Here is a 26135-nt window from a genome sequence, read left to right as displayed (position 1 = left end):
AATATTAAGATATCTTGTGCCTTTCTATATCAGCTTCTGACAATTTTTCTTGATTCCTTTTCCCCTAGATCAGTGTTTCCCAAAGTGTGGTACATGTACCCCCAGGGGTACGGGAAGGGTTTGGTGGGGGTACGCGTTGCACCGGAGTTTGGTGGGGATATGCACTGCACCATGCTTAGCTGCGCCTAATTCTACGTTCTCATGAGTACCAGGGGTACTCAGCGTTACGAAAATTATAGAAGGGGTACACATATGTCAAAAGTTTGGGAAACACTGCCCTAGGTCATGGAGAGTTGCAAAAGTCAGAAAAAATAGCAGATGCCACCACCAGACCAAGGAATTACCTAGTGCTCTGGCTCCCAATCTCCGTTGTCCCCTCTCGCCCTCACTCATCCCACCTAAGGATTCTGGGTTTGTGTAGAGGGGCCTTCTCCCCACTTGACTTCCTCAGGCAGTTCTTCCTGTTGGCTTTCTGAAGGACAACAGCACCTGCTTGCAATAGTTTACTCTCTTGGGCTTGAAAGGATTACTTTCCCAAGTAAAGCAAACCAGAACGTGATCACTGAGAGAAACATGTTTCCCAGTGGTCTCCATAGTCTAGCCCAGTGTTTGCACAGAAGCATACTTAGTAGCTATTGCACAGAGGGAATGTCCAACAGGTTTGGAAATGCTACACACCGTAGCTTCTCCTTTGGAAGAACTGCCATTTCAATCAATGTAGGAAAGGTGCAGAGAAGTCCCACCATAAAGAAACCTCCTTGCTTTTGCTTAACCATTGCTTCATAAATGTATGTGGCATGGACCCTGATCTTTTCCACCTTATAAGTTCACCTGTTACTATCTTTCAGAATAATGGTTTCGTCCTGCCTGCTTTAGAGCAATCTTTAGGCTAACATGAAAACCCCTTTGAGTCAGTGGTAGTTCATAAATTAAAAGTATATGTTTCCTTAAAAAATATACATCTCAGTGATGGGCACCCTTATGAAACACTATTAAACTCTGAGGGACAGATGAGACTGTGATGGTGATGAGTAGAGAGGGGGAGGATACTGTACTTGGCCACTACATTTAAGAAAACATGGTATATACATACCACTCACTGAGTCCTTGCGGGTCATTATTCTCTTACTGACCCTCTGTGCCTTCAATGCTCCAAGTGGCATAAAAAGTCCCTGGAACATGATGCATTTAATTATACTTGCTGAGTGGATCAGTACATATGATAATAGTGCCAATTACTACTTCCCTAGAATCACCCATAGGGAGGGTATATGATGTATGGAAATATAGAAGTTTATACTTAGAATCCTAAAAAGGGTGGGTGGGTGTGGGGGAGAAACTGAGGAGAGAATCATCAAACAAGACAAAGTCTCTGGGCAATGTTTACCCTCCTTCAAAATCAATAGACTAAAACACAGGATGTGTCACACACAAGAGAAACTACAGCTTTTCAGAACGATCAAGGCATGAGAAGTGAATTCAAAATATATCTACCCAAGCAAATTGAATCTCATTCATTGGGTATCCCATCTGTAAAACAGTTCCATAAATTTTCTTCTCCTTCTTTAAAATAAATTCTGCCGAAAGTAGTTTAAAATTTCAAAGTAGATCCAGGGACAAATCCAAGAAACACAGCACAATTTAAAAGGGAAATATAAAACCAATTTCATAGCTAAGTGTGAGTGCTCAGACATTTTTTTATATTAACCACAATAGATCCACTGATTTTCGTCGGTGCAGGGAGAAGCCACCCCATTTAAAAAAAAAACCGCTCATAACAGGGTATCTTAGATACCTGGCTGAGACTCTTGCCTTTTTGAAATGAGACCACAGTTTGGATTGAAGGACATACTTCCTCCCAGTCCTGCCTAAAACAATTTTCATATGGCTTTTTTCACCTGGGTTAACATCACTTCCAAGTCAATCCAAGTGCGAACGTAAAATCCACTTACCTGTACAAAACCACATGCCGTGAAGTCCTCAAACAAGGGCAGACTTGGACGGTCTTCTCGTTGGATGGTGAGTTTGTACGTGATCAGGGTCTCCCCCTGGGCTGGAGACTCGTCCACCACAAGCATTGAGATTCTGTTTGTCCCTAAGCCCAGAGGGTAATTGGCAAAGCTGGAGAGAGAAACGTCTACTCAGCCCAAACGAATTCATGCATCAATCGTAAGTGCCTGCAATTGGTCTGTACAATTTCACAAGAAACCTAACATTTGAAATCGATATTTTCACTTCTGTTTCCCAGTACTTTGGTTGGTATGCTAAGAGTTCTCTTGCTAAGCAAGTCATGTCTCCTATAAATATAGGAAAGGAAACTAATATTTATTAACCACCCATCAGGGTAATCCATTATCTCATTTAAGACTCACAGCAACTCTACACAAAACCATGACTGTCCTCATTTTAAATACAGGGAACATAACATAGAACCAGGAAACAAATTGCCCAGAGTCACATGGGAGAATCAGGTTTGGGACCCAGCTTCGCCTGGCTCATTCCTCTTCTGTCTGCCACGTTTCCTTGGTTCCCACGGCTACAACAGCATTTCTTTACCTACAGCTTGGGAACAGAAGTGTCTTCATTGCTATGGACACAAATATTAAAAAGTTTCATCTCCTGTTCAAAATTACAAACAAAATAGCTGAAACCGGTTTGGCTCAGTGGATAGAGCGTCGGCCTGCGGACTGAAAGGTCCCAGGTTTGATTCAGGTCAAGGGCATGTACCTTGGTTGCGGGCAAATCCCCGGTGGGGGTTGTGCAGGAGGCAGCTGATCGATGATTCTCTCTCATCGATGTTTCTAACTCTCTATCCCTCTCTCTTCCTCTCTGTAAAATATCAATAAAATAATTTTTTAATCAATTAAAAATATATTTTAAAAAATTACAAACAAAATAGTTGGTCTCTTTCAAAAGGGTCTGGAGGACAAAATCCCAGTGAGACGAGGAAAGTTAATGTGACTCTGTCCACAACATGTTTATTAAGTAATCAATCCCTGAATATTCAAAAACTTGAGGAGCTGGCTTGGTGGGAGGCCACGGTTTGGAGCGATTAACTCCTTAGCAATCTAAAATCATGAGGACAATGATAAACTAACTTCTCCCTTACTGGGTCCTCTTTGATATTCCATATCACAAGATCCACTCCTGTTAAAGCATGGTTACCAAGATTCTATAATAGATCAGGAGAGCACTGATGTGTTCTTTGTAACCACAGGACACCTGAGAAGTGGAGAGATTTCACACCCCGTTAGTCGCTCCAATGGATCTCATGCCTCAGCGTTCTCGAACCACCTGCAAAGGTTGCCTCAAATGTCTGTTTCCCACTGTGACATCTTCACTCAGCCTGGCAGCACTCCATACCTGGGCCCTGCCCGTTCATGCAGGTACACCTTGCACTGACAGTTAGACGTCTCCACTCCAATCGTCACAGTCACCACATCAAAAGGGACTTCAGAGTAATAATCTTTGATCTTCGGGTTAAATTCAGGACTTAGTTCCAAATGTGGCTGTGTGAAGATCTGCTTGATATGACATTGTATGTCTTCATCTGTGCGTGTTTTTTTTTGTTTTGTTTTTTTATGAAAAGGAAAAGAAAATTGGTCAGAGTAGATTTGTGACTTTTATTTGTCAAATTTTGTAGAATTTGGCTCATATAACAGCTATTGACTTTACTTGGTGTCACAGAGATCATATATTTTGTTCAGACCCTTAAGCTTTAAAGGCACAGGAGGTGGGAAAATATCTCTCCAGTGGATTGATAACATGTTCATGGCATTTACTGCATATGTTAAACAATAGTGAATCTAGGGTGATGACTCCATGGGGTGGTGACAGAAGAGAACCAGCAGGGAATGAGGAGAATTTCTTACCAGGAAGTGTCATTAAACTGCCATTGGATTGATAAAGTAGCTTGTAGGCAGCAGGATGGAGCAGAGAATGTATACTCCAATCTTATACCAAACACTCAGCTCTTACACCAAACATCACAGGGACCCTGCCCCCCTCCCCACCCAGGCACCTCAACCTAAAAAAGTACAGTGAAGTGTAAGAAGAAAAAGCTATAGTCTGCTCAATCCTATTAGAGAATTGACATATTACTTCATACCATTGATTCTAAGCCATTTTAAAAAATGTTTCTATTTGGTAGACCAATTTTTACAAAATTATCTTAACAAGCACAACTACCAGCTGCTGCTAAATTATATTGTGTTCATACTTGGAGTAACCAAATTACTCAAAAGAAGCTTAGCAAATGTTTTGCAAAAAATATTGACAAGTCTTCAATTCCATAAATACATTCCAACCAACAAGATTTCAGTAAAGAAAAATGTAAAAAAAAAAAAAAAAAAAAAAAAAAAAAAAAAAAAAAGAATTCCTATAAAAATTGGTAAAATGAAAGTGTCTTCACTCTGCCTTTAAAATACAATATTCAGTGATGTTTAACAATTTGGTAACCAAAAGATAATAGAATTCACTGCAGGAAGTTATACAATTGAACCTAAAAAATGATTATCTTATTAACTGTTGCCTCTTCCTTCGTTTTAATATGGCGATCACCATGAATTTCCAACAGCAAATCTAATGATTTTTCTTCAGTGTTTTAATGTTTTCTCATCACCTCCAGAATTTAACCCAACCCCCAAATGAAGCAGGCATTGCACAATCTCTTCCTTGTCTTTCTCTCTGTTGCATCTCCTCTTTTATCCTAGATTTGTGCTTCAGCAATAACATTTTTTATCTCTTTGACAGACATGGAGAGGCACCACTAAATCCATGGTGAGGGGCACCGCTATCCTTAGGAATATGTTATTTTAGTTCCAAGAACGAGGTCACAGTATAACTCCCATTGTTCATTAAGATGATGAAAAAAGTCTGTACGTTTCTGATCTATACTCTATGCTTTTCTCAGCCAGTGGAAGGAAAAACTATTCAGGTATAAATTAGGGCCATTAATAATGCAACTGCTATAGTGTAATTTCATTGTAGGAAAAACTCTTGATAAAAACAAAAACAAACAAACAAACAAAACATAAACCACTAGTCAATTCAGTTGAGGAAGTCAGTGAATTGAGTAAGCTACCAGCCTGATTAATTTTACTTGTTGCACAAAAATTCCAGCTGGCTGATTGATGAGGGTAGATTGCACCATAACTCTGATGATCACACCAGGTCCTAAATATTTTATAATAAATTAAAACACAAAAGAATGAGGGCAAGGTTATGTTATTAGATTTCATTTTGAAAAGGCCCATACCTTTGTGTTCTAATTCAACTGTTTGTTAAGAATGCATTTTTTCTTCAAAGCATTTTTTTGGACATAGTCTGGGTTCAAGGCACCGAGGTCAGCACAGGACAAACAGGCTATTGTGGGTCCTGAGGGCCGATGAAGTGGTGATGGTGACCTGACATGGCACTGCCCACCAGGGGGCTCCGAGGCAGGAAAGGCACTTCCAGAGGACCATGTCCTGGGCACGAAGGGTATTTAAATGCTTGCACTCCCCTCCGATGCTCAGGACCAGGAAAATAAATAACAAAATGGAAAGTGTTTGTTTATGTGTTTTTCTTCCCCAAAAAATAATATTATAGGAAGTGTACTTCAATTTAGTGTATATTTTTATCAGTCATGGAGGGTTCATGTCACTGTAGTTGACCCTGTCACTTAACAGTGGAAGTGTCCAATGAGGCTCTCCCATTGCAGCACTGAAACAGCCCTCCATGACGTAAAATGCATAATCCCACTTTTAAGCAAGATTTGAACAGGTCCTTGTATCGGGTTTCATCGGAAACTTCACCTCCGGCTTATGTGCTGCATTGTAAACCCCTGCTTGAAAGCTGTCTTATGTCTGACGTCACATTCAACTGAGTCACCTGTGTCGCTGCTACAAACACGTGGTGCTTCCTTGGCACCCTCTCCGCCCCAGCAGCTTGTCTGGCCTGCTTACCTGGGGCCTACGGAGAACCCAGGATGGTAGCAGGCTGCCTAATCTACTTGGCAAGTCCATATGGAAAAGCTACTTGAAGAGTTGGTTGCTTTTAACGTGTCTCTCTAAACCGCAGACTTTTATTGCCCTCTTGAGAGATAATCATAACTCAGATTAAACACGAGAACAGCCTAGATTCTGAAATGCAACCCCACCTGTCCTGAGGCATTATTAAGTTATCTTTAAAATCTCATGCCATAAAAGTAGGAAGATTAATTGTGAAGACATAGGTCAGGCTTGTTTTTATTGGCATGAAAAGGGTGAAGAATGTATCTGACATTTTCACAGTATCTACATCATGTTACCTGGGAACTGAAAGAGAGAGAGAGAGACAGAGAGAGAGGAGAGAGAGAGAGAGAGAGAGAGAGAGAGAGAGAGAGAGAGAGAGAGAGAGAGAGAATCTTGAATAGTCGCTTCATTTTATAAATGAGAAAGTAGAAGACCAGAGAGGTACAGGGCTTTCCTAATACTTCATCAGCCTAGAGCCCAACACACAGCCGACTCTCAATCCTGTATGGAGAGTCCTAAAAATCAATGTCCATAGAAAGCAGAGGAGCTAAGCTTGTCCACTTGAGCAGCCCCCAAGGAAAAGCTGCACCCACAGGGCCCTTCAAAATGAGTTTGGAATATACTGATCTTAAACAAATAAACATAAAATATTTTTATGCAAAAGTGATAGATATTGACTCATTCAGAAATCTCATATCTTCTGAAATTCTACTTAAATTAATAGCCTAAAGATACACAAATATTTTGCTAGATAAGTACCACATGATCTCAGGCACATGTGGAATCTAAAAAACAAACTAAACTGATAAAAATAAATTTCGAGACATAGAAACATGGAGCAGACTGTCGAATGTGAGGGAAAGTGGGGGTGGATGGGTGGGAAGAGATTAACCAAAGACTTTATATGCATAACCCACAGACACAGATAACGTGGTAAGGCCCAGGGAGGGGAGGTAGGCTGGAATGGATCAATGGGGTAAAGGGTATACCTGTATGACTTTCAACAATAAAGATAAATTAGAAATTTAAAAAACAAAAAACAAAATGAAGTGATGATTTATTCAAAGCAGAGCTGTGCCTGTTAGGGTTGCGGAAACCGCCCACAGGTACTCACCATTGCTGCAGTGCACTTCTATGGTTGCATTCATAATTTGTTGAACCACAACTAGAAAGTATACATTTAAAACGTAATCAGAATTTAAAAATACATATTCAGGAATCTCAAATACAGCTCAATCAAATAAACCATATTTATTATTTAACTTTATCACATCAGAAAGCACTTGTAAATTAAAGTGAAAACTATAGTAAAACAAAACAAGTTATTTGGTTCAAATCTCACAAGGATGATTATTTCAAATAGGGAAATGTTAAGGGGGCAATATGAACTGTCTAAATGCCATTCATTGCCTCATGGTGATCTCTCATGATTCCTTCCAGTTCAATAATCCTGTGGCTATATTTCCCAAATTATTAAAATTACAGCAATTCCATCCTAGTTGGGTCAATTGATACTTTCTCTTAGTTTCTGAATTAAAATACTTTAAAATAAATATTTATGGTACAGATGAGTGAATAAGAACACTGAGTGCTTAAGCCATTCATTTTAAAGAGCACAAACTGATGGTGAATTTCAGCTCACCATCAGTTCTTCACTGGGCCTACTCATTCATTCTACTGAAGCAGTGATTTTCAAACTTTGGTGTGCTAGAATCATGGGAAAGGCTTGCTAAACACAGAATGCTGGGTTTCATACCCAGAGATTCTGATTCATTAGATCTGAATTTTTCAAGTTTCTCCAGTGATGCTGATGGTGCCAGTCTGGGGACCACACATTCGGAACCATTGTATTGGATTAAACCTTGATTTGTAGTAAGAAAACTTTGATTTTAAAAAATATAGATATATTCTTTTTATTTTTAAAATAACAATTTTTTTCTTTTCTTGCAACCAAGAGTTAGTATTTCTTAGAAAGAAAAAATTAGAAAATCAAATAGAATCAAAGAAAGAAAAAAATTAGAATTTATAACTAAAATACAAGAGATGAAATTAAAAAATCACCATTAATTTTCCTTGAGACTCATGCTGCCTTTTTTTTTCCCCCACTTAACAATATATCAAAAATATATGGAAGGTCATAAATATCCTCCCACAATATTATGCAGTGTTTCCCAAACTTTTGACATATGTGTACCCCTTCTATAATTTTCGTAACACTGAGTACCCCTGGTACTCATGAGAACGTAGAATTAAGCGCAGCTAAGCACGGTGCAGTGCATATCCCCACCAAACGCTTCCCGTACCCCTGGGGGCACGCATACCACACTTTGGGAAACACTGTATTTATAGTATTTTATTGGATGCTTACAGCTTTTTTTTTTTTTTCTTTATTGGATTCACTAAAATTGCAATAGTGATGTGTGTGGGTTTTTTTTACTTATTAATAATTTTTGTAATTAATTTTGTATACATTTTAAATGATTTCTTTAAAATGAATATCCAGAAGTGAAATTTCTGGTCTAAAGAATAACTTGCCCGTCTGGTGTAGCTCAGTAGTTGAGTGTTGACACAGGAACCAGGAAGTCACAGTTTGATTCCTATTCAGGGTACAGGCCAAGTTGTGGGTTTGATCTCCGGTGGGGAGCATGTAGGAGGCAGCTGATGGATGTTTCTCTCTCATTGATGTTTCTATCTCTCTTTCTCTCTCCCTTCCTCTCTCTGAAACCAATTAAAAAATAAAGTTAACATATACTATAAAAAAGAATAACTTCAAAGCTTTTCTTATATGTTGTTAGATTGCCTTTTATAAAGGTTCTGACTCATACATCTACCAGTAGCATGAGAATATTTATTTCTCCTCACTCTCCCCAACTCTATTATTTTTAAGAAGGAAATACCTCCAGATATGAGGAAACAGCATTTCCTTGATTAATTTTCATTTTAGATTGCTACTGAAGCTAAACAATTTTTATGTGTGTTTTGCCCACGCAATGCCAATTTTCATGTTCAATTAAGGGTGAGATTATCCTTTTACCTTTTTTATGTTCAGTTGCACCAAGTGGCATTTGTGGTTTTTCAATGTTCTCATCCTTTGTGAAGGAATGCCTGCAAGTGCAAGGCCAAACAGCTCTATCAATGAAATGAACAAAATCACAGGAATTACATCAAACACACACATTTTTTTTTTTTAATGTGCAGGCACAGTGCTTTTGCTGAACACAAAGAAACACTTTCTGGATTTCATTGAACTGGCAATCTTGTCTCGAACGAGGTGGGTGGAAATCTCATCATCTCTAATCAGCAGAAGCGCATTTGAAGAAAACCAGGGGAAAAGTCACTCTTCAGGCCAAAAGCAAGCAATCTCTGATAGCTGGGGTCCAACAGAAGAGATTCGGGAACACACATTCTTCCTGGAATCCGTTTGGCTGAAGTTACCGTCTTGAAGCAAAAAGCCTGACAAACATACATATAATCTAAGCAATGTAAGGGTGCCATGCAAAGAGGCTTGCCAAGGCTTCCATCCTTAATCTCTGGTTAATAGGAGTGAGTGATAATGATTAGTTAGATCGTGGTGTGTTTGCCTCATTTTTCTGTTGAATAAGTAAATGCTTGGCCAGATTTCCCCTTAAATCTTCCAATTTTGGAACGAAATAATCTAAATTGCAGACAGAAAAATTGCTGGCCATGAAATAAAGAGTACCTGGCATGATGTGACTCGACTTTCCTGTGCTTTGTTGTGAATCCCCATTTCTACTCCAACGAAATAGAGATAACAATACTGGCCCGACATCACAGGGATGCTATTAGAATTAAATCAAATGCTCTGTGCATAATTACATCTTATACATATTTATCATCCCAGATATGTGCTGATTAATATCTGTGAAAGAGATGAATAAGCCACACTCAATTCCTTCAAAATATAAACATCACATAAGGAAATTAAGAAGAATCTAGGAATTAAAAATATTCCTACTGTGTAATGCTTTTATTGCACTTTATTTATTAATATTTATTTATTTATTTATTTTGTGTGTGTGTGTGTGTGTGTGTAATGAAGTAATTAGGGGTAAAAAAACAATGTCTGCAACTAATTTTAAAATACAGTTGACCTTGGAACCATGTAGAAGTTAGGAGCTCATCCCTATGTGCAATTGAAAATCCACGTACAACTTCTGACTCACCCAAAACTTAACTACCGTTGGCCTTTTGCATCCAAGGAGTCAACCAACCACAATGAAAAGTAACATTTTCGATCTGCAGTTGGGAAACTGCAGTTAGAAATCCATGGTTGGGGGTCTGAAAATATTGTTTTTGATCCACGGTTGGTTGAATCTATAGATGCAAAAACCAAGGATACTGACAGCTGAGTGTATTTATTGGCGGGGGGAAATCTACAATATGTGGGCCTGTGCAATTCCAAACAATGTTGTTCAAAGGTCAACTGTATTTCCCTTCTTCCAAAGAATGAAGAAACAGATAAAGCAAGCATGGGGTGAGATATGTTTAATTGAAAATCTCTGAGCTCATCTGAAGCAAAAACTCAAAATGAAGCTCATAATAGATGGAACTCTGACCTAGATGCAAACTGGATTTTGGAGAGGTTACGCTCTTCGTGGAGTGAGATGTTTTAAGGCAACCTGCAGTGACTTCTCATTTAATTTTGTGAATAAATAATGTTTTCAAAATGAGAGTTTTCATGACAAGCCTGTGAATAGAGCAATGTACACTTGCAACTCTGTTTCAAGTGAAGTCAGCATTAGCAGAGAGTGCACATTCTGTCCGATTTATACTAATTCTGTTGGGACCTCTGTATTCTGAGCCTCAGGACACAGGAATACCTGTCACTTTTCTGAACTGTTGCTTTTCTGACTTTATCTCTTTTCACCTTGTTGCTATAGGCAGTTGATCTTTATTTCAAGTAAAACAGAAACAGAGGCACGGATAGGTGGAACAGACTGACAGCTGTCAGAGGGACGGGGAGGGAGGACTAGATGAAAAAGGTTGAAGGGATTAGCCCCAAAACATATGTACATAACACACAGACACAGACAACAGTGTGACCATTGCCAGAGGGAAAGGGGGTGGGGGCCAGGTGGAGGTGGGCAAATGGGGGGAAAGGTCTTTGCTTTGATGGGCAGACAGAAGATGCAGCGTGCAGCGTGAGTTGTACACTTGAAACTTGTATGGTTTTGTAAACCAATGTCAGCCAAAAAAATTCAATAAAAAGAACATAAAATAAAGGATGACCTCAATAACCCCCACAGGTAGTAGTAAAAAGATGTTAAATTGGCTTTTTCTGTAGGAAAAAAATCTGGAGGTGACCATTGTGAAGATAAGGACAGTGATGAATGCCTGCTCCTCACATCACCGCCCTGTCCGCCTGCCTTAGGTGCTGGGACAAGGCACCTTACCATGCTTGTGGAGGTCACCTGTTTCTGTTAGCTGTGCGGCTTGAGTAAACCGCCCACATGCTCAGTTAGTTTCCTCATCTCACAATTGTGTACCATGTGCATGCTCCTCGTACTGCAGCATGGATCACAATTGAAGAAACATATGCTCACAGGTAAATTGCAAGGTATTTAGAACTGAGTATGCTTTCTCAAATTATTCTAAGAGCAATTTACTAATTGCTTCTTAATGGAGATCTGAAGGTTACTTGCCTCAATGTTAATTTAGATAAATCTGTCCATTTTATCTTTCTTTTCCTATAAAAACAAAAACAAAATATCTCCCCCACTATTGATGATAAAGTGAACTTTGGATGGTATAGAACAGTGGTCGGCAAACTCATTAGTCAACATAACGGCAAGCCATGGTTTGCTGACCACTGGTATAGAAACATGAAAAGGAAAGCACACTGCTATTTACACCCGCCTGCAACACAACACACTACACACTGGTACATGCAAGTTCTCTTATGCAATCCTCTGAAACAATGCCCGGTAGGTAGTCCAATCCATATTTTACAGACGAGGAGAGAGTCTCAGAGGGGTCAAAACTTACCTGCTGAAATGGATATACTCCAAAGTTGGAATTTTTGAGTCTGTCTGATTCCAAAAGTTCTGACCTTTGCTAACTGCACTCAACAGCAATGATTAGAAACTTTGCTTGTTGAAAGGGAACCAGTTAGGATTAGGGCTAGGGTTAGGGTTAGGGCTCAGGGTAAATTCAATATTCTGAATTTAAGGTAACTTCATTGGTTAACTTTACAACATATGTGAAACATGAACGAAAAACAAACAAACAAACAACAAAAAAACCCATTTATTGGGAAACAACCTTTCCAAAGCTTGTGTAACTCAAGGGAACTTAACAAACAGTAATTAAATAGGCTTCCTGACCAATCAAGTCTGCCCTTCCCCCATCAGCAATGACATAGGAGACCTTTTGGATGATTTCAGTGAGTGCAAGGGACAAGCAACGGAGCACTGAGCTATGCTGTTTAAAACCTAACTCTCAAACAAGCAAACCCTTTGGGCAGGCCTACTACTTCCAAGGATGGGGGAATAAGGCCCACTTCATAAAGCTGTGACAACTAAAGTGATTTCTTATCCTGAGAGAGAATTCTTCAAATATGTAATGATTTGTATTTACTGAATTACAGACAAAACAACAAGCTTCTTATAGAATTGCGTTCTCTTGCTCCCGAGGCAGAAGGAGATGCAGTCCAAGTCATCAGGTGTCCTTCCTGAGGGCAGCGGCAAGAGACCAATGACTACTATGGCCTTCGTTTTTCACCTCTCCACAGGCTTACGTCTGTCTTCCTAGCCACAGAAAAGCCAAATCTTCCTTCATTCCACCATTCTACCTAGCTAAGGCCTTGGGCACTGCCCTATTCCCCAGCGCCAGGAGGGGTTAATGTGCTCACCAGGCCCATCTTCCCTCTCACTCCTTCATTAGAGTGGAAGTGAAGATGGGGGCCAGGAAAGCTTTCTTCCAGCCAAATGTTTCCCTCTAAGGTTCTACCTTCTAAAAAAAGAAAAAAATTATGGCAGAATGGGACGTTTTTATAAATTTGGGTAAGTTTTTCCCAGAAAAAAAGTCAGGCCTCAAAAACCATCTAAGTAAATGCGTACACCGTCTTGGGCTAATTCTGCCTGAGAGTTCATAAAACAAATCTCACCTAATTCTTTCTGCCTGCTGTTCCCATAACTCAAGGACATATATTATGAAATGAAATTAGATTGAAACTTTTAACTTTAAGCATTACTTTTTAGTGGAGTCAAGTTCAGTTGGTTTGAAACCCTGTTGGATATATTTTTATTACAGTGTTTGAAGACCACTGGAATCATTATGGTTTCAATAATTTCAAGAAACTTATTTTCCAGAGCATGAATTTTTGGACACACTTGTTTTTTGTTGCTTGCTTTAATTTAGGCAAAGCCTTTGAAATCAATCTTTAGACTAGAGATTTTTTTTGACTTGCACAGTTCAAGTTTGTGGCTCTCTTACCATTCCAATGGATGTGATTGTGCCTTTTTATCCAGGAGCTGAAATTGCTCGAAAACATTTAAAAGAGAGGAGTGTTGGGTCAGGACGGAACGAGCTTTTCCGATAGGATTTGCAATGACATAAAACTCACGCATCCAAGACTGAATACTGGGAGAAGTTGATGGAAAGAGCTGAGAAGGAATATTCAAAGACAGAATATCAGAATAAGTGGTATACAATAAATATAAAGGTAGCATTACTAAGGAAATAGTTTATATTCAGATATTTAAAAATCAGTATTTATTAAAAATCCATTTTCAGTACCATAATGTAATTTTCTGTGTAGTTATCAAGGTAAATGCCACTTTTAATATGGCACTCATTTTTTTTGATGATCATATTTCCAAATGGGTTGAGTTTTTAATTCTCTTTTCATTGAATGTAAATAGATTTCTCCTTCCTACAGATACCTGAAAACAGCCCAGTAATAGGACGGGTCAGGCAGCAGGAAGAATGGGTAGGAATCCTCTTGTGTAAGAAGTGAATTATATATCAAAGTGAGATATATTAATCCTACCAAAAACTATCTGCATTCTCTTTCAGCTCTCACAGTATGTAAATTGCTGCATGCCCTTTCTCCTGTGAAGAAATTCTTTAGTTCTTTCCTCACAGACTGCCAAGAGATGTTCTTGACATTCACAATATCTTAAGTGATGAATTCCTGAAGAATGAGGCCAGGTCTTTTTGATTATCTTGGTATATTATGAAGCCAAACTGCTATGAGTATAATACTATGTTTCAAATAATTAAAATGATAATCCATGCATTTAATTATCTTTGGGGCAATAAGCTTACTTTGAACCCTCCAACATATGGGGCTAACTTATAAAAAGCAAATAGTCAATTGGTTATAACTCACACAAGTAGCATATGAATACATGATTTCTTGTAGCAACAAGTAAATATTTGATTCAAACACATTAATAATATATCATTAATGGATTTTTAAAAGTGCTGTGTTAAAATGTTTTATATAAGCATCTTGGCAGAAAAATACGAATTTATTATAATCTATCTATGTAAGTGGCAGAACTAGAAACAAAGCAAATACTGAAAATGCACATATATGTATAAATTATTCTGTGGTCAATAAATTAATAGAACAAAAAAAATACAAAATAATATTTTTAGGCTGAAACCAGTAACAGTTATTCTAGTTACTTACATTTCCTTTCTTACTTTACATTTTCTTTATTTTGGTGTGAGTTATAACAAACTAGTCAGTACTCTTAAATATTAACATATTCAATAATATTTGATTTTATACAACAAAAAGGGCAGAAGCAGAAAAAAAATTTATCACATGATAATATCCCAAAACTAAAAGCAAAACTTATGTAGAAAAATTTGTATATTTCCCCCTTAGTAATGGTCAAATCCTGGCAGCTTTAACAACCTCATATTCTTTTAGCTTTAATAAGACATATTATTTATAAACTCTTCAAGAATATGGACTCTTCTCATCTTTATATATCTCTGAACAGAAGAAAGGAGTTTACAAAGATGTCTGCTCCTTACAGAAATATATTCACCTAAGTTAAAATCAAAAGCAAGCAGTTCCTGGCTGATTTATATAACCTCAGTAATCAAGATAAATCAAATGGCACTTTAGTTTTACCAGTTGGAACTGCCCCAAGCTCCCAAGTTCCTTTATGAAAGTCATCATTGAATTAATCTCTTCTAAAGATAGGCATCGAGTCAGTTCCTTTTTGTAGTTTTCACCCTACAACAGGAGGGGGAAAATAACCCTTAAACATTTGCTATGGCCCAGTTGCAGCCCTCTTGACAAATCAATGAAATTTTTTACTCTGTAAATAAACAGCTGGGCTAATTAATGAATGCTAATTAATACATAATAACTTCAACCATGACAATGGTGTCTGCATAGAAGATAACTTCATATTTGACATAGAAAATATGAATGAAATCACTCAAGAGTGCTCTGTTAGTAAGGCTGGGGAGAGGAGCCCAGGAGGCAGAGTAAGGGGCATTGTGGGAACACAGGAAGACTCCCCTTTAGCATCCAGAGAATGCAGCAGCAACATATAGAGAATGATAACATTCTTAGTAACATGTACAGATATTTCGGAGGCCCCAAGAACACTTCTATTAACACCATAAAAACTAATCAATGCATTATGAATACTATATCCTAATCATCACTATGTAGTCTGTTAATGAGGTATGAATGCTTCAAAAAATTAGTATAACTCAAGACCCTTGATGTCAATCTGGAACTGCTATTCTAGACTGACTCCAGAAAGCTATGGTATTCCTTTTAAAGTATTCTGTAACATATAATATGCATTATTCATAATATCTGCAAGTGTTCCTTCTGAATTAGGAACTACTTTTCTTCATTTCAACTCATAACGTTATCGTAATCAGTCACATACTTAGCTGACACAAAAACAATACTGGTCCTCAGATGAGAAAAATACTAAGACGGGTAATGTAACTGATACAAATGAATCATCAAGTTGCTTAATTACACCATAAAGAAAATAGCATCTTGTAAAGAACGACTTGGAAAAAAACACTTGTCGGTACAAAAATTATACACTTACCTTGGATACAGCTGATCTGTAGAGTCTCTGAAATATCTCAGAGAATATGGAAAGTGAAGATTCATTCGAGAAGAGGAAATTGAAAGTGTCTTTTAAAATAAATTCTTCTGCGTTTTGGTCCTCAAAATCCATATAATTGTCATCTTGAAAATGTAAATGGCCATGCACCTGTGAGGAAGGAGAAGCTCAGAAAATGTATTTCATTGACTTACTTTTCCTGCAGTGTCACTTCTCAGACATGATTCATTTCCTGTTGGATTGTAGATCAGAACTGACATCTAGTGGTCTTTTTGGAGGTCAACAGTTTCATAAAATGTAATATTCTTTCCAAGATACAATTCTTTGTAAGGAAATGAACTAATGGATTATAAAGTCACATTAGCTTAGCTTGAAAACATTGTTGAAGAACTTGTGTGCATGGAAGATAACATATAATAACATTTCTGAACAATACATTTTAAAGAGCATAACAAACTATTAGATCTGTGTAAAATATTGAATGACCTTTATAATACATAAATTCATAAAGCTTTGTGATTTTATGGATAAATCTTTGAACTATTCAACCAAATGTCACGTATAATGTAATTATTCTCCTAACATAAAAGTTTGAAAATCAATCAATGCAATATAAAATTGAATTCTGGTTGCACATAATTTTGTTTTGTTCCTCTTCCCGCTTTCCCATGCCACATCCCAAAATAAAGCTTTCTATAGATGAATTCAATCAATTCTCTTTCCACTAATGGCTATTTTAGATTTAAAATATATTGGAGGAAATTATCTGAATGAGTTCATTTGATTTGAGAGGAATTAAAAGAATCAGAGTATATAAAAACTCTTCTAATATATATTTATATTAGAAATAGCATATATTCAAACATTTCTGTGATCTTTTAAATTCAAATGCAGGCCAATTTTAAATTAACTATGTAAAGAACGAGTTACCTTTTTCTTACAAACTCATATGAAAAAGTTTGGTAATCTTCTAGTTTCTATGGTCTAAATGTCTGCTTTTCTGCATTCCACCTACTTAGTTTTATACCCTGTTTCTTTCATAAGCAGTTTTTGAACCATAGAAAAATCCATGCTTGTTCTGTAGGAATGCATAGCTGGAGTTGGAACTCAAATCACAGGCTCTCCACATACTGGTTAATTCTCTGAGCCATCATAAACGTAAATAGTGACTTTAATAAAGTTGCTATTTATTGACTCCTTACTGTGAATTAAAATCACACACACACACACACACACACACACACACACACACCCTGTTCAGCATAAAGTGGGAGCTCACACAGCCCTCCGACACACTCACCTGGAGCACCACAGGGGAAGTGAAACTGCCATAACTGATGTCAAAGGTTAAAAGTTGAAAACATAAACTGCATCTGAAATGAAACCACAGGGAACAAATTATATTCTATCTGCTGCATCTCACCTATTATTTGGAATAACATTCTGAACAGTTACTCTAGTTACATTTCAAGGTCTGTAATAATTAAAAAGAGCAGTTTTCGGATCATCTAAAATTGCGTGCAATTTCATTTTGTATTTGGAATCTGTTTTGTTTCTTACAGAAAATACAAATATATCTGAAGTATTCATAATGCAACAATGAAGTCGGGCTGTGAAAACCCAAATAGTCTCATTCGCATACAAAGCACGGTAATGTTAAAGGATTCATCCCCTCTTCTGGCACACTGGCTTTAACATTTCCCTAGGAAAGGGGCATTAGATGATACTCAAGTTCACTGAGATATGGACAGAGGCGCTATTAAACTTTGATCATAAAAGCCTGTAAAAATATATAGCTAGTCAGTGATAAGTATATGATAGAAATAGCTAAGCTTGGAAGGGGCTGCATTTTAAAACATCAGTTTAAGTAACGTTGCTCTACTTCTTGTCACCCACTGTTTAGACCCGGACTAGTCTGCAATGCACTCTGATGGTTTAGGATCTGTTAACAAGATAACAGAACATTTTTCAAGAAGCACCTACATGTGATAATGAAGATATATTTTCACTAACAATCCATTTCTAACGGGCCGGGTTTTTCTCTTTTTAACATCGGGCTTTGCGCTCACCTGTGGAAGGCCTTCGGTCCCAGAGGAGACGTTTCGCTGAAAGCTTCGGCAGCCAGCAGGAGTTTGCTGATGGCTTCCTTCATGTTGTCCAAAGCCTGGAGAGGCGAACTGGCCCTCAGGAATGTCTCAAAGAAGGTCTGCAGCTGCAACAAAGTAAACAGCTCCTATGTTCAAACAACATCCCGGTTTGTCTGTCATTTCCAAGGGGACCAATTTGAAAGATTCCTTTCGATTCACTCTCTTTGTCACACTTAAAAACTCCTAATTAGGAAAGTTTGATAACCTAAGATATATATATGTATATATATATATACACACACACACACACACACACACACACACACACACACATATATATATATATATATATAATGTGGTATATACAATACACATAAGGTATAGTATATGTAGGAAGAGTATATAATATTCTGCAGGTATTATATATTATATAATGAATACAGGAATAGGCAAAAGTAGGTTAAGAGTAATAATAAATAATACAATCATTAAATAAATATTAATACAAAAATAAACTGTTTTACATACAAATGTAAACCTACTTTGCCACCTGCCTATATCATACATATTATAAAATATCTATAAATTACACATATTTTAAAAACAGAAGCCTTTTAAATGAACGTGGGGTGTCACGACACCTTGTGATTTCAATTGCTTTGGAGATGCTTACTCCATTGTTTGCTCTTTTTGTGGCATCTCTCCATGGAGAGCGAGAGGAAACTGTAACAGGCTGGTGATCAGAATGCCCAAGTTTAATTTCTTACTCTGCCAGCCAGATGACCTCAGATTTGCAACTCAATTCTCCAAATTTTTGTGTCTTCTTTAAAATGGGTCAGCACCTACCAGCAGAGTGCTGTGAAACCATATTAGGAGAAAATGTATTTGAAAGCTACTGGAAAGTATGAAATTCAAATCTAAGCATCTTATTATCGCTTTCCCCCATCTGTCAGAACAAAAACAAGTATGTCAAAGTTGCTTCTTCACAGCATTTTGCTGTGGGAGGTCTATCCCACTATTAAAGAATCTAACAGAATCTCAGAGTTCTCCAACCATTCTATATAATAAAGAGGTAATATATTAATTAGACCAAATAGCAGAATGACTGTCCAGGTGACCTTCCAGATGAAGCTGGGGCTGCGGGGACTGAGACCCTTGCACAAATTTCATGCATCGGGCCTCTGGTTATAAAATGAGGCTCCACTGGGATGGAGAGGATAGAACAGTATTGCAAAAGGAAATGATGCTCAGGTCTATGCCTTCTTAGAAATACTACAATTGACATCACAAATGGCAATTTTTACTTGCTTTTAACTATGAATGCAATTGCAACAGCAAAATTACTTCAAGAGGATACTTAGCACCAGAGTACAAGTCAAAAACAAACAAACAAACAAACACAAATCTTATTAATTCATAGACTTTGGATAGACATACTCTTTTCAAAGACTAAAAATATTTTTTACATCTGAAACAAATATTAATTAATATTGAATGCCAATTGTAATTGAAAAAAATAATTTCAATTTTAAAATATTTTTGTATAAACAATGAAGCAGGTATTCTATTCATGTTTTGGAAAAACAGACAACATCTATTGAACTGCTTACAACTGTAAAAGGAAAAACTTTTGTTGCTTTGGTAATGAAGGACAGATATCGGCACAAATCACCTGAGGAAATGATAAATGTATCTTTAAAATATATAAGCAAACTTCCGACTTCATAAACTTTTACCAGCAGACTAACACAAACCTAATGAGATATATACTTAAAGGCACTATGAACACATCATTAGCTTTGGCAATTGGGACGTTTTTCCATTTCGCTAAAAAAAAAAAAGAATATAATAATTGAATGATCAAAAGAAAACAAATTAATGCTAACACTGAAAATGTTAACGCCCTTGAGTCAAAACAATAATATTATGCTTTTCCAAATAAAAGCAACTCATCATATTTCACTCACTTCACTGTATCATGTAGAGTTATTGAACATATATATTGTATTTTCACATTTTAATGTTTTCTGAATATCACAAAGGTCAAGGTTAATAATTTAAGAAAGTTCAAAATGTTTGTGCAGCATATAAGATACATAAGATGAATTATCAGATTATATCCTTCAGGGCAAAAAATAATAATCGAATTAATATTTTAGGATTACATTTTTTCTTTTACTGTGAAAATGGTTATTTCTTCATTTCTAACTCCAACTGAGCATTGAAAACAGGCTGCCAGTACATGAATGCAGTGCCATTTAATTCAACTTTTGTTGAGAATTTTACTCCGTGGAAATCATCATGCTCTGAGCTCCGGGGGAGAAATACAAAGCACAGAGGTAACAGGCTCGAGAGGCAGAAAGTCCCAGAGGCAAAACGTTGGCTCTGTGTCTGTTGTTATTACATTGTGAGACTGTGGGATTAATCACGGCATCTACTTCCTACAGGTACTGCTAAGATTAAATGACAGAACGTACATGAGTTACATCGCCACTGGCACATATCCATAACTCACTACGACTTAGCTCCTTTTATTAATTAAAACAAGTCCTCAGCCATTTAAAGGGAATTCAATTAAAGTGGTTGTCGAACCCAGATTTTCATAATGCAATGCATGATTTGGGAAGATCAAGCTGCCTCTGGGAATTCAAACATTTGTGATACCAGCCAAGGAGGAATATTTAATATATGAAAAGCCTTTCAATAGAAATGTTTTAAAAGGAGAGCATAAAGAGGCATGATGCTTGCACAGACAGCTCCAGTGATGTGCTGTCTAACAGAAATGGGAAGAGCAAAACTGAAGGACCCAAATAACTGGCTTCTCTCCCATCTCCCTGCTAACAGAAGGACTAACACAAACCAATGACCAGGAAAGCCGGGGACCAGGATGTAGCTGCCTTCATAAACAGATGTCTGAAGAGAGAGAAGTGGCACTCAAAAAGCACCATTCAAAAGGGAACTTGTCTTATTTTTGTGGGGTTTTAATTTTGTTGTTGTTCCCAATTTTTGTCTCTGTGTATATTTCCTTCTATCTCTCTGCCTAGATTTCAATTCATTTAAGCCCTTCAATTCTAATTTCCACTTGATTGGCAGCTTCTATTTAATTTACTTAGTATAGTGACAATCAAACTATAGAGATGGTAGTAAAGTCATGTTAGTGCTTAATAGATGTATTTTTTTTAAATCGTCAGCTTTCAGTAAGTCACCCAAAAGAGGCACAATACTTCTATTTGTTTTTCTGTAATTACTCCATGTAAGCTAAGCGGAGGACTCCTTTGAGTGTCTGGTTGTATTGTATTTTATTACACTAATTTGTATTTCCTTGGTCAGATTACTTGAGTTCTGTGCGTCTCAGGGTGCTCAGATGCAAAAAGAGAGAACTATTAGTAATGCTCAATGACCTTATGAGACAATGTAAAGTCTGAAATTATTTGTTATTAATCTCATTCAAAACCCCAGAACCTGAAAAACACATTTCACCTGGGAGCTTTCATAACCCAAGGAGTACCTTCACTTTCCTTGTTAATTTAAAAACAATCAAGCCATGAGCTCAGACATCAGAGAGATTTCTCCCTTTCTAGGTCAACACTTTTATTTAATGTTTCTGAGTTACACAAATATGAGAATTTAAGATCCCAAGGAAATCGGTGTCGTAGCAGTGAGGTAAAAATGAATACAACATCAGTTTAAAACTTTTAACATGATATGAATCTATTTTATAAACTATACAGTGTCCTTCAATGTAAAAATGAAGTACCAATTTAATGCAAAATAAATTATATAGAAAATGAGGGTAAGATTATGGTTGCCAAATCTGACCGTTTAAGCATCAACATTTCTTTATACCTGTGTTAAATTCAAGGTATAACACAGTAAGGTATTTATAATTCTTACATCTATCCATTCAAGCAACTTATTAAAATATGTATACATAAATGGATAAAAATTATCGTTAAAATGAAAGGACAGGATGCCCTAACCAATTTGGCTCAGTGGATAGAGCATCAGCCTGCAGTCTGAAGGGTCCCAGCTTCCATTCCGATCAAGGGCATGTGCCTTGGTTGTGGGCACATCCCCATTGGGGGTGTGCAGGAGGCAGGTGATTGATGTTTTTCTCTCATTGATGTTTCTACCTCTCTCTCTCCCTTCCTCTCTGTAAAAAAGAAATCAATAAAAGATATATTTTTAAAAATAAAATAAAATAAAATGAAAGGACAGGAAAAACTGAGATGTCAAAAATATCTGTAGGAAAACTTCAGTGATGTCTCTGATATCTTAAAACACTTGCAGCCACCATTCTTTCTGCCTCATTTTCCCACCCCACGTCTCACAGACCCTCACATGCTAAATTCTGGGCTCTTCCTCATTATTTCACTTCATCCTCCCACAAGGCCTTGGGCAAATTGCTCTCAACGGCAACATGTGCTGTTCTGTGTTAAACATGCTGAGTTTTATCTGCTTTTCACTAGATTGTAAGATCTTTTAGGGCAGAAACTATACATTTTATCTTTGGGTGATCAGTAACTAATGCAGAGTCAGTCTTGCATAAATACTGTTGAATAAATAAACTTAAGTTCAACATTACAGAAACTACAGAGACTTTGGAAAGAGAAATCGATTACTGGGGCTCTGGATAACATAATTTTTCTCTTTCAGACAACATGTTTATGTCTTGTTTCCATTTCATGAGACAGGGGAGATATGCCTTTTTCTGGTGTGTTGCAATGAAACCTTTGAAAAATAGAAACTTACTGTTGTTTGAGAGGATTTTTGAGATAAGAAAAGTTAACCGAAGAGTTAAAAGAAAGAATGCAAGATTAACCAATATTAGAGTTCTTTTTAAGTCATACTCTTGACTAATTGGAAAGCTACAAGAAAATACTGATATTTCAATATTTGGAACTTTGAGTAGTGCTTCATAGCATTGAGCCTTACCAATGAGTACTAGAATTTATGTCAGTATTAACGTATAAAAGAGAATTTTTTATCTCAGAATAAGAAATATTGGTACTTAAAATCATCTTGTACCAACAAGCAGATGAACAGACTAGAGGCCCAGTGCACAAAATTTATGAACGGTGGGGATGGGTCCCTCAGCCTGGCCTGCACTCTCTCACAATCAGGGTCTCACAGGAATCAGGCCTAAACTGGCAGTCAGAAATCCCTCTCGCAATCCGAGGCCACTGGCTCCTAACCACTCACCTGCCTGCCTGCCTGATCATCCCTAACCACTTTGCCTGCCGCTTGATCACCCTTAACCTCTTGCCTGCCTGCCTGATCACCCCTAACCACTCTGATTGCCTGCCTAATGCCCCTAAATGCTCTCCTGCCTCCCTGATCACTCCTAACCACTCCTGCCTCAGCCCCCGCCACCATGGCTTCACCCAGAAGGACATCTGGAATGATGTCTGGAAGGTCTTTCGGCTGTCCAGTCTAATTAGCATGTTACATTTTTATTATTATAGGTGATTGATATCACTAATCATTATGGAAATGCAAACCAAAGCAGCCTGTGGAATCATTTGGTCTGGCCCTGCCAAGGCCTTAGGGGTGAGTTAATTAAATGGTGTGACCGAATATAGCAGGCTAATCTTTAAGTTGGTAATTTTGTATGGCCCTGGAATGATGTCATAAATATCCAAATGTCCCTTCCAAACAAAAAGGTTCCCTACCCCTGCCTTAGGGCATCTTTCTGTATCCCCAGAGGCACATAGCAGGGCACCCAGCTTGAAGGTCATGGCTCTGGACATGACTGGCTCAGAGGAAGGCACCTGCTGTGTGCCAGAGAGTTGTAATAAGGTCCTTGTGAGCATTCTGGACTCTGAAAAAAAGTCACCTTGGTGCTTTAAATCAATGGTCATGATTTATGGAGGGCAGGGGGGGATATGGTATTTTAAAATAGAAGGAAAAGAGATTTGAAAAAGGGATAAAAATGGCTAAATAGCAAACCTAAGTACTGATACAAGTTCTCATTGAGTGCGCTTGTGGTTGTTTGGCTATAATTCTGGGTTTTATTTAATAACCTTGGCTAAGCTGACACCGTGACCTGACCATGACCATTGCTGACACATTGTTTTCTTTATATTCATAGCAATGCTGAGGTTGAAGCTCACGGTCCCCCTTTTACAGATGAAGAGCCTGATGCTTCGAACACAAGCACGTGCCTAAGGTCCTGTAGCCAGGAGGGAGCCAAGCAGGGTGCTGCCAGCAAAACCAGCACTACTTCTGCCCTGGCGAATTGATTGCACTAGTTTAGGGATGTGGGTGGACCCCAAAATACAGAAGGATGGATTATCTGTTTTTACTCTGATGAAACCATCACAATTCTCAAGCATATCTAAAAGAGCAATTCAACAACTTGAGTATTTATGTAGCCCAATTACCTTTTGGAAAAACTAAAAATACTCTTTTTGTAACTTAAATTGCCTGGATCAAAAACAAACTATGTGTTAAATCAAATGATTTAAGAACATAAATATTATCATCATTTGTTTTAGCTCTTTAAAAATTGTCTTCATGAAAAACCTGAATTACTTGGCTGAACCTAAATGTGGATGGCTTTTACTCATTTCCTGGAAGTAGATCAAAATTCTAATACTTAAATAAGTTTCATGCTTCCAGCAACTTGAATAATTTTATTCATTTGCACTTATTAATAACCCTTTGGTGCATGGGACAATACCCAACCAACTGAGCTGCACTGGCTGATCTATCTATCTATTTATCTATCTATCTATCTATCTATCTATCTATCTATCTATCTATCTATCATATAGCTATCATATAGCTATCTATCTATTATCATCTATCATCTATCTATCTAACATCTACCTATCATCATCTATCTATTGCTCTATCTATTTATCTATCTATCATCTATCATCTATCTACCATCATCTATCTATCCATCTATTGCTTTTTCTATCTATCCATCTTCCATGCACCAAACAGTTGCCAGTTTGATTCCTGGCCAGGGCACATGCCCAGGTAAGGGGCATGCAAGAAGAAGCCGATTGATGTAAGGCTCTCATATTGATGTTTTCCTCTCTCTATCCTTCTCCCTTCCTCTCTCTCTAAAAATCAATTAAAATTATTTAAAAATATAACCCTAAGCTTTAGATCTTACATTGAATTAGGAAATTACATGTGATTTAATCAGTTTTATAGCTATAAAGTTCCCCCACATGTACATCAGAGAATTGGTCAGAAGCAGGGTGCAAAAATACAAAAGATGTGTGAATAGCATAAAAATTTGTTTGCTTTGAACGGTAGAACCTTGATTGTATTATATTCAACTTCCCTAGAAAATTGGCAAGGTTATCTTTTTATTGCCCCTTCTGAAATCTCTCAATGGCATATAAAAGAGCAGAGAGATTTAGCAGTAAAAAGCAAAAGTTAAAGTTGTAAAGATTTTACCACTGGATTCTACATATAAATGTCTACTATTGTAATTTTCTTTACGTGAATGTTATTGTTTCAAAAGGTCAAAATTATTTCTATTAAAGGTAAAACCTACGTATTCTTTGAGCCTTCAAAAAGAGATGTTCTGATAGCTTGCTTTGAAAACTATCCATCTTTTATTGTCTTGAGTAGAAAATGACATTGAAATCTGCTAATATTTTTAACAATTAATATTTGCAATAGGCAGTACCAAAATTTGCAAACAGGGATGCATTTGACAGCAAGATACCTATCTGATATATCTATACTCTTAAGTGAGTAAGAAAGCAAAAAGGGAAATATTTTTCATTTATGTTCTGGATGTTTTATGTAGGATATCTATTCTAGGAATTATTAAGTTTCATGGTCAATCACAAAAGAAAAAGAAGTGTATTCATTATGAAAATAATGGATTCTGATTGTACAATAAAGAAAATGACCGAGCAATTTGCCCTAACATATAAGGCTGTAGGGCTAAAGTCTGTTGACTCCATAGATTTATTACGACCCTCAGCTCTCTCCCATCACTGACTTTA

The 26135-nt window shown here is 37.3% G+C and overlaps 1 protein-coding gene across 4 annotated transcripts in view; it reads right to left on the bottom strand.

Annotated features, from left to right (window-relative positions):
* Positions 1 to 26135, bottom strand: part of CPED1 (cadherin like and PC-esterase domain containing 1) — a 270687-nt gene that overhangs the window by 132036 nt on the left and 112516 nt on the right. For 3 of the 4 annotated variants that reach the window (XM_036425416.2, XM_045576316.1, XM_045576319.1), the window contains 9 exons: positions 18142 to 18284; positions 17373 to 17445; positions 16055 to 16222; positions 15106 to 15210; positions 13449 to 13618; positions 9028 to 9098; positions 7108 to 7158; positions 3364 to 3550; positions 1953 to 2121 (listed from right to left, as the gene is read on the bottom strand). In XM_036425416.2, the coding sequence (XP_036281309.1) occupies positions 1953 to 2121; positions 3364 to 3550; positions 7108 to 7158; positions 9028 to 9098; positions 13449 to 13618; positions 15106 to 15210; positions 16055 to 16222; positions 17373 to 17445; positions 18142 to 18284 (1137 nt within the window). The remainder of the gene's footprint in view (positions 1 to 1952; positions 2122 to 3363; positions 3551 to 7107; positions 7159 to 9027; positions 9099 to 13448; positions 13619 to 15105; positions 15211 to 16054; positions 16223 to 17372; positions 17446 to 18141; positions 18285 to 26135) is intronic. The other variant, XM_045576312.1, reaches the window with a different exon arrangement.

The sequence above is a fragment of the Pipistrellus kuhlii genome, unplaced genomic scaffold (genome assembly GCF_014108245.1).
Source record: "Pipistrellus kuhlii isolate mPipKuh1 unplaced genomic scaffold, mPipKuh1.p scaffold_m20_p_10, whole genome shotgun sequence".
Classification (NCBI taxonomy): Eukaryota; Metazoa; Chordata; class Mammalia; order Chiroptera; family Vespertilionidae; genus Pipistrellus; species Pipistrellus kuhlii.
The sequence above is the reverse complement of the archived record's forward strand: the minus strand, read 5'-3'. Positions and strand labels throughout refer to the sequence as shown.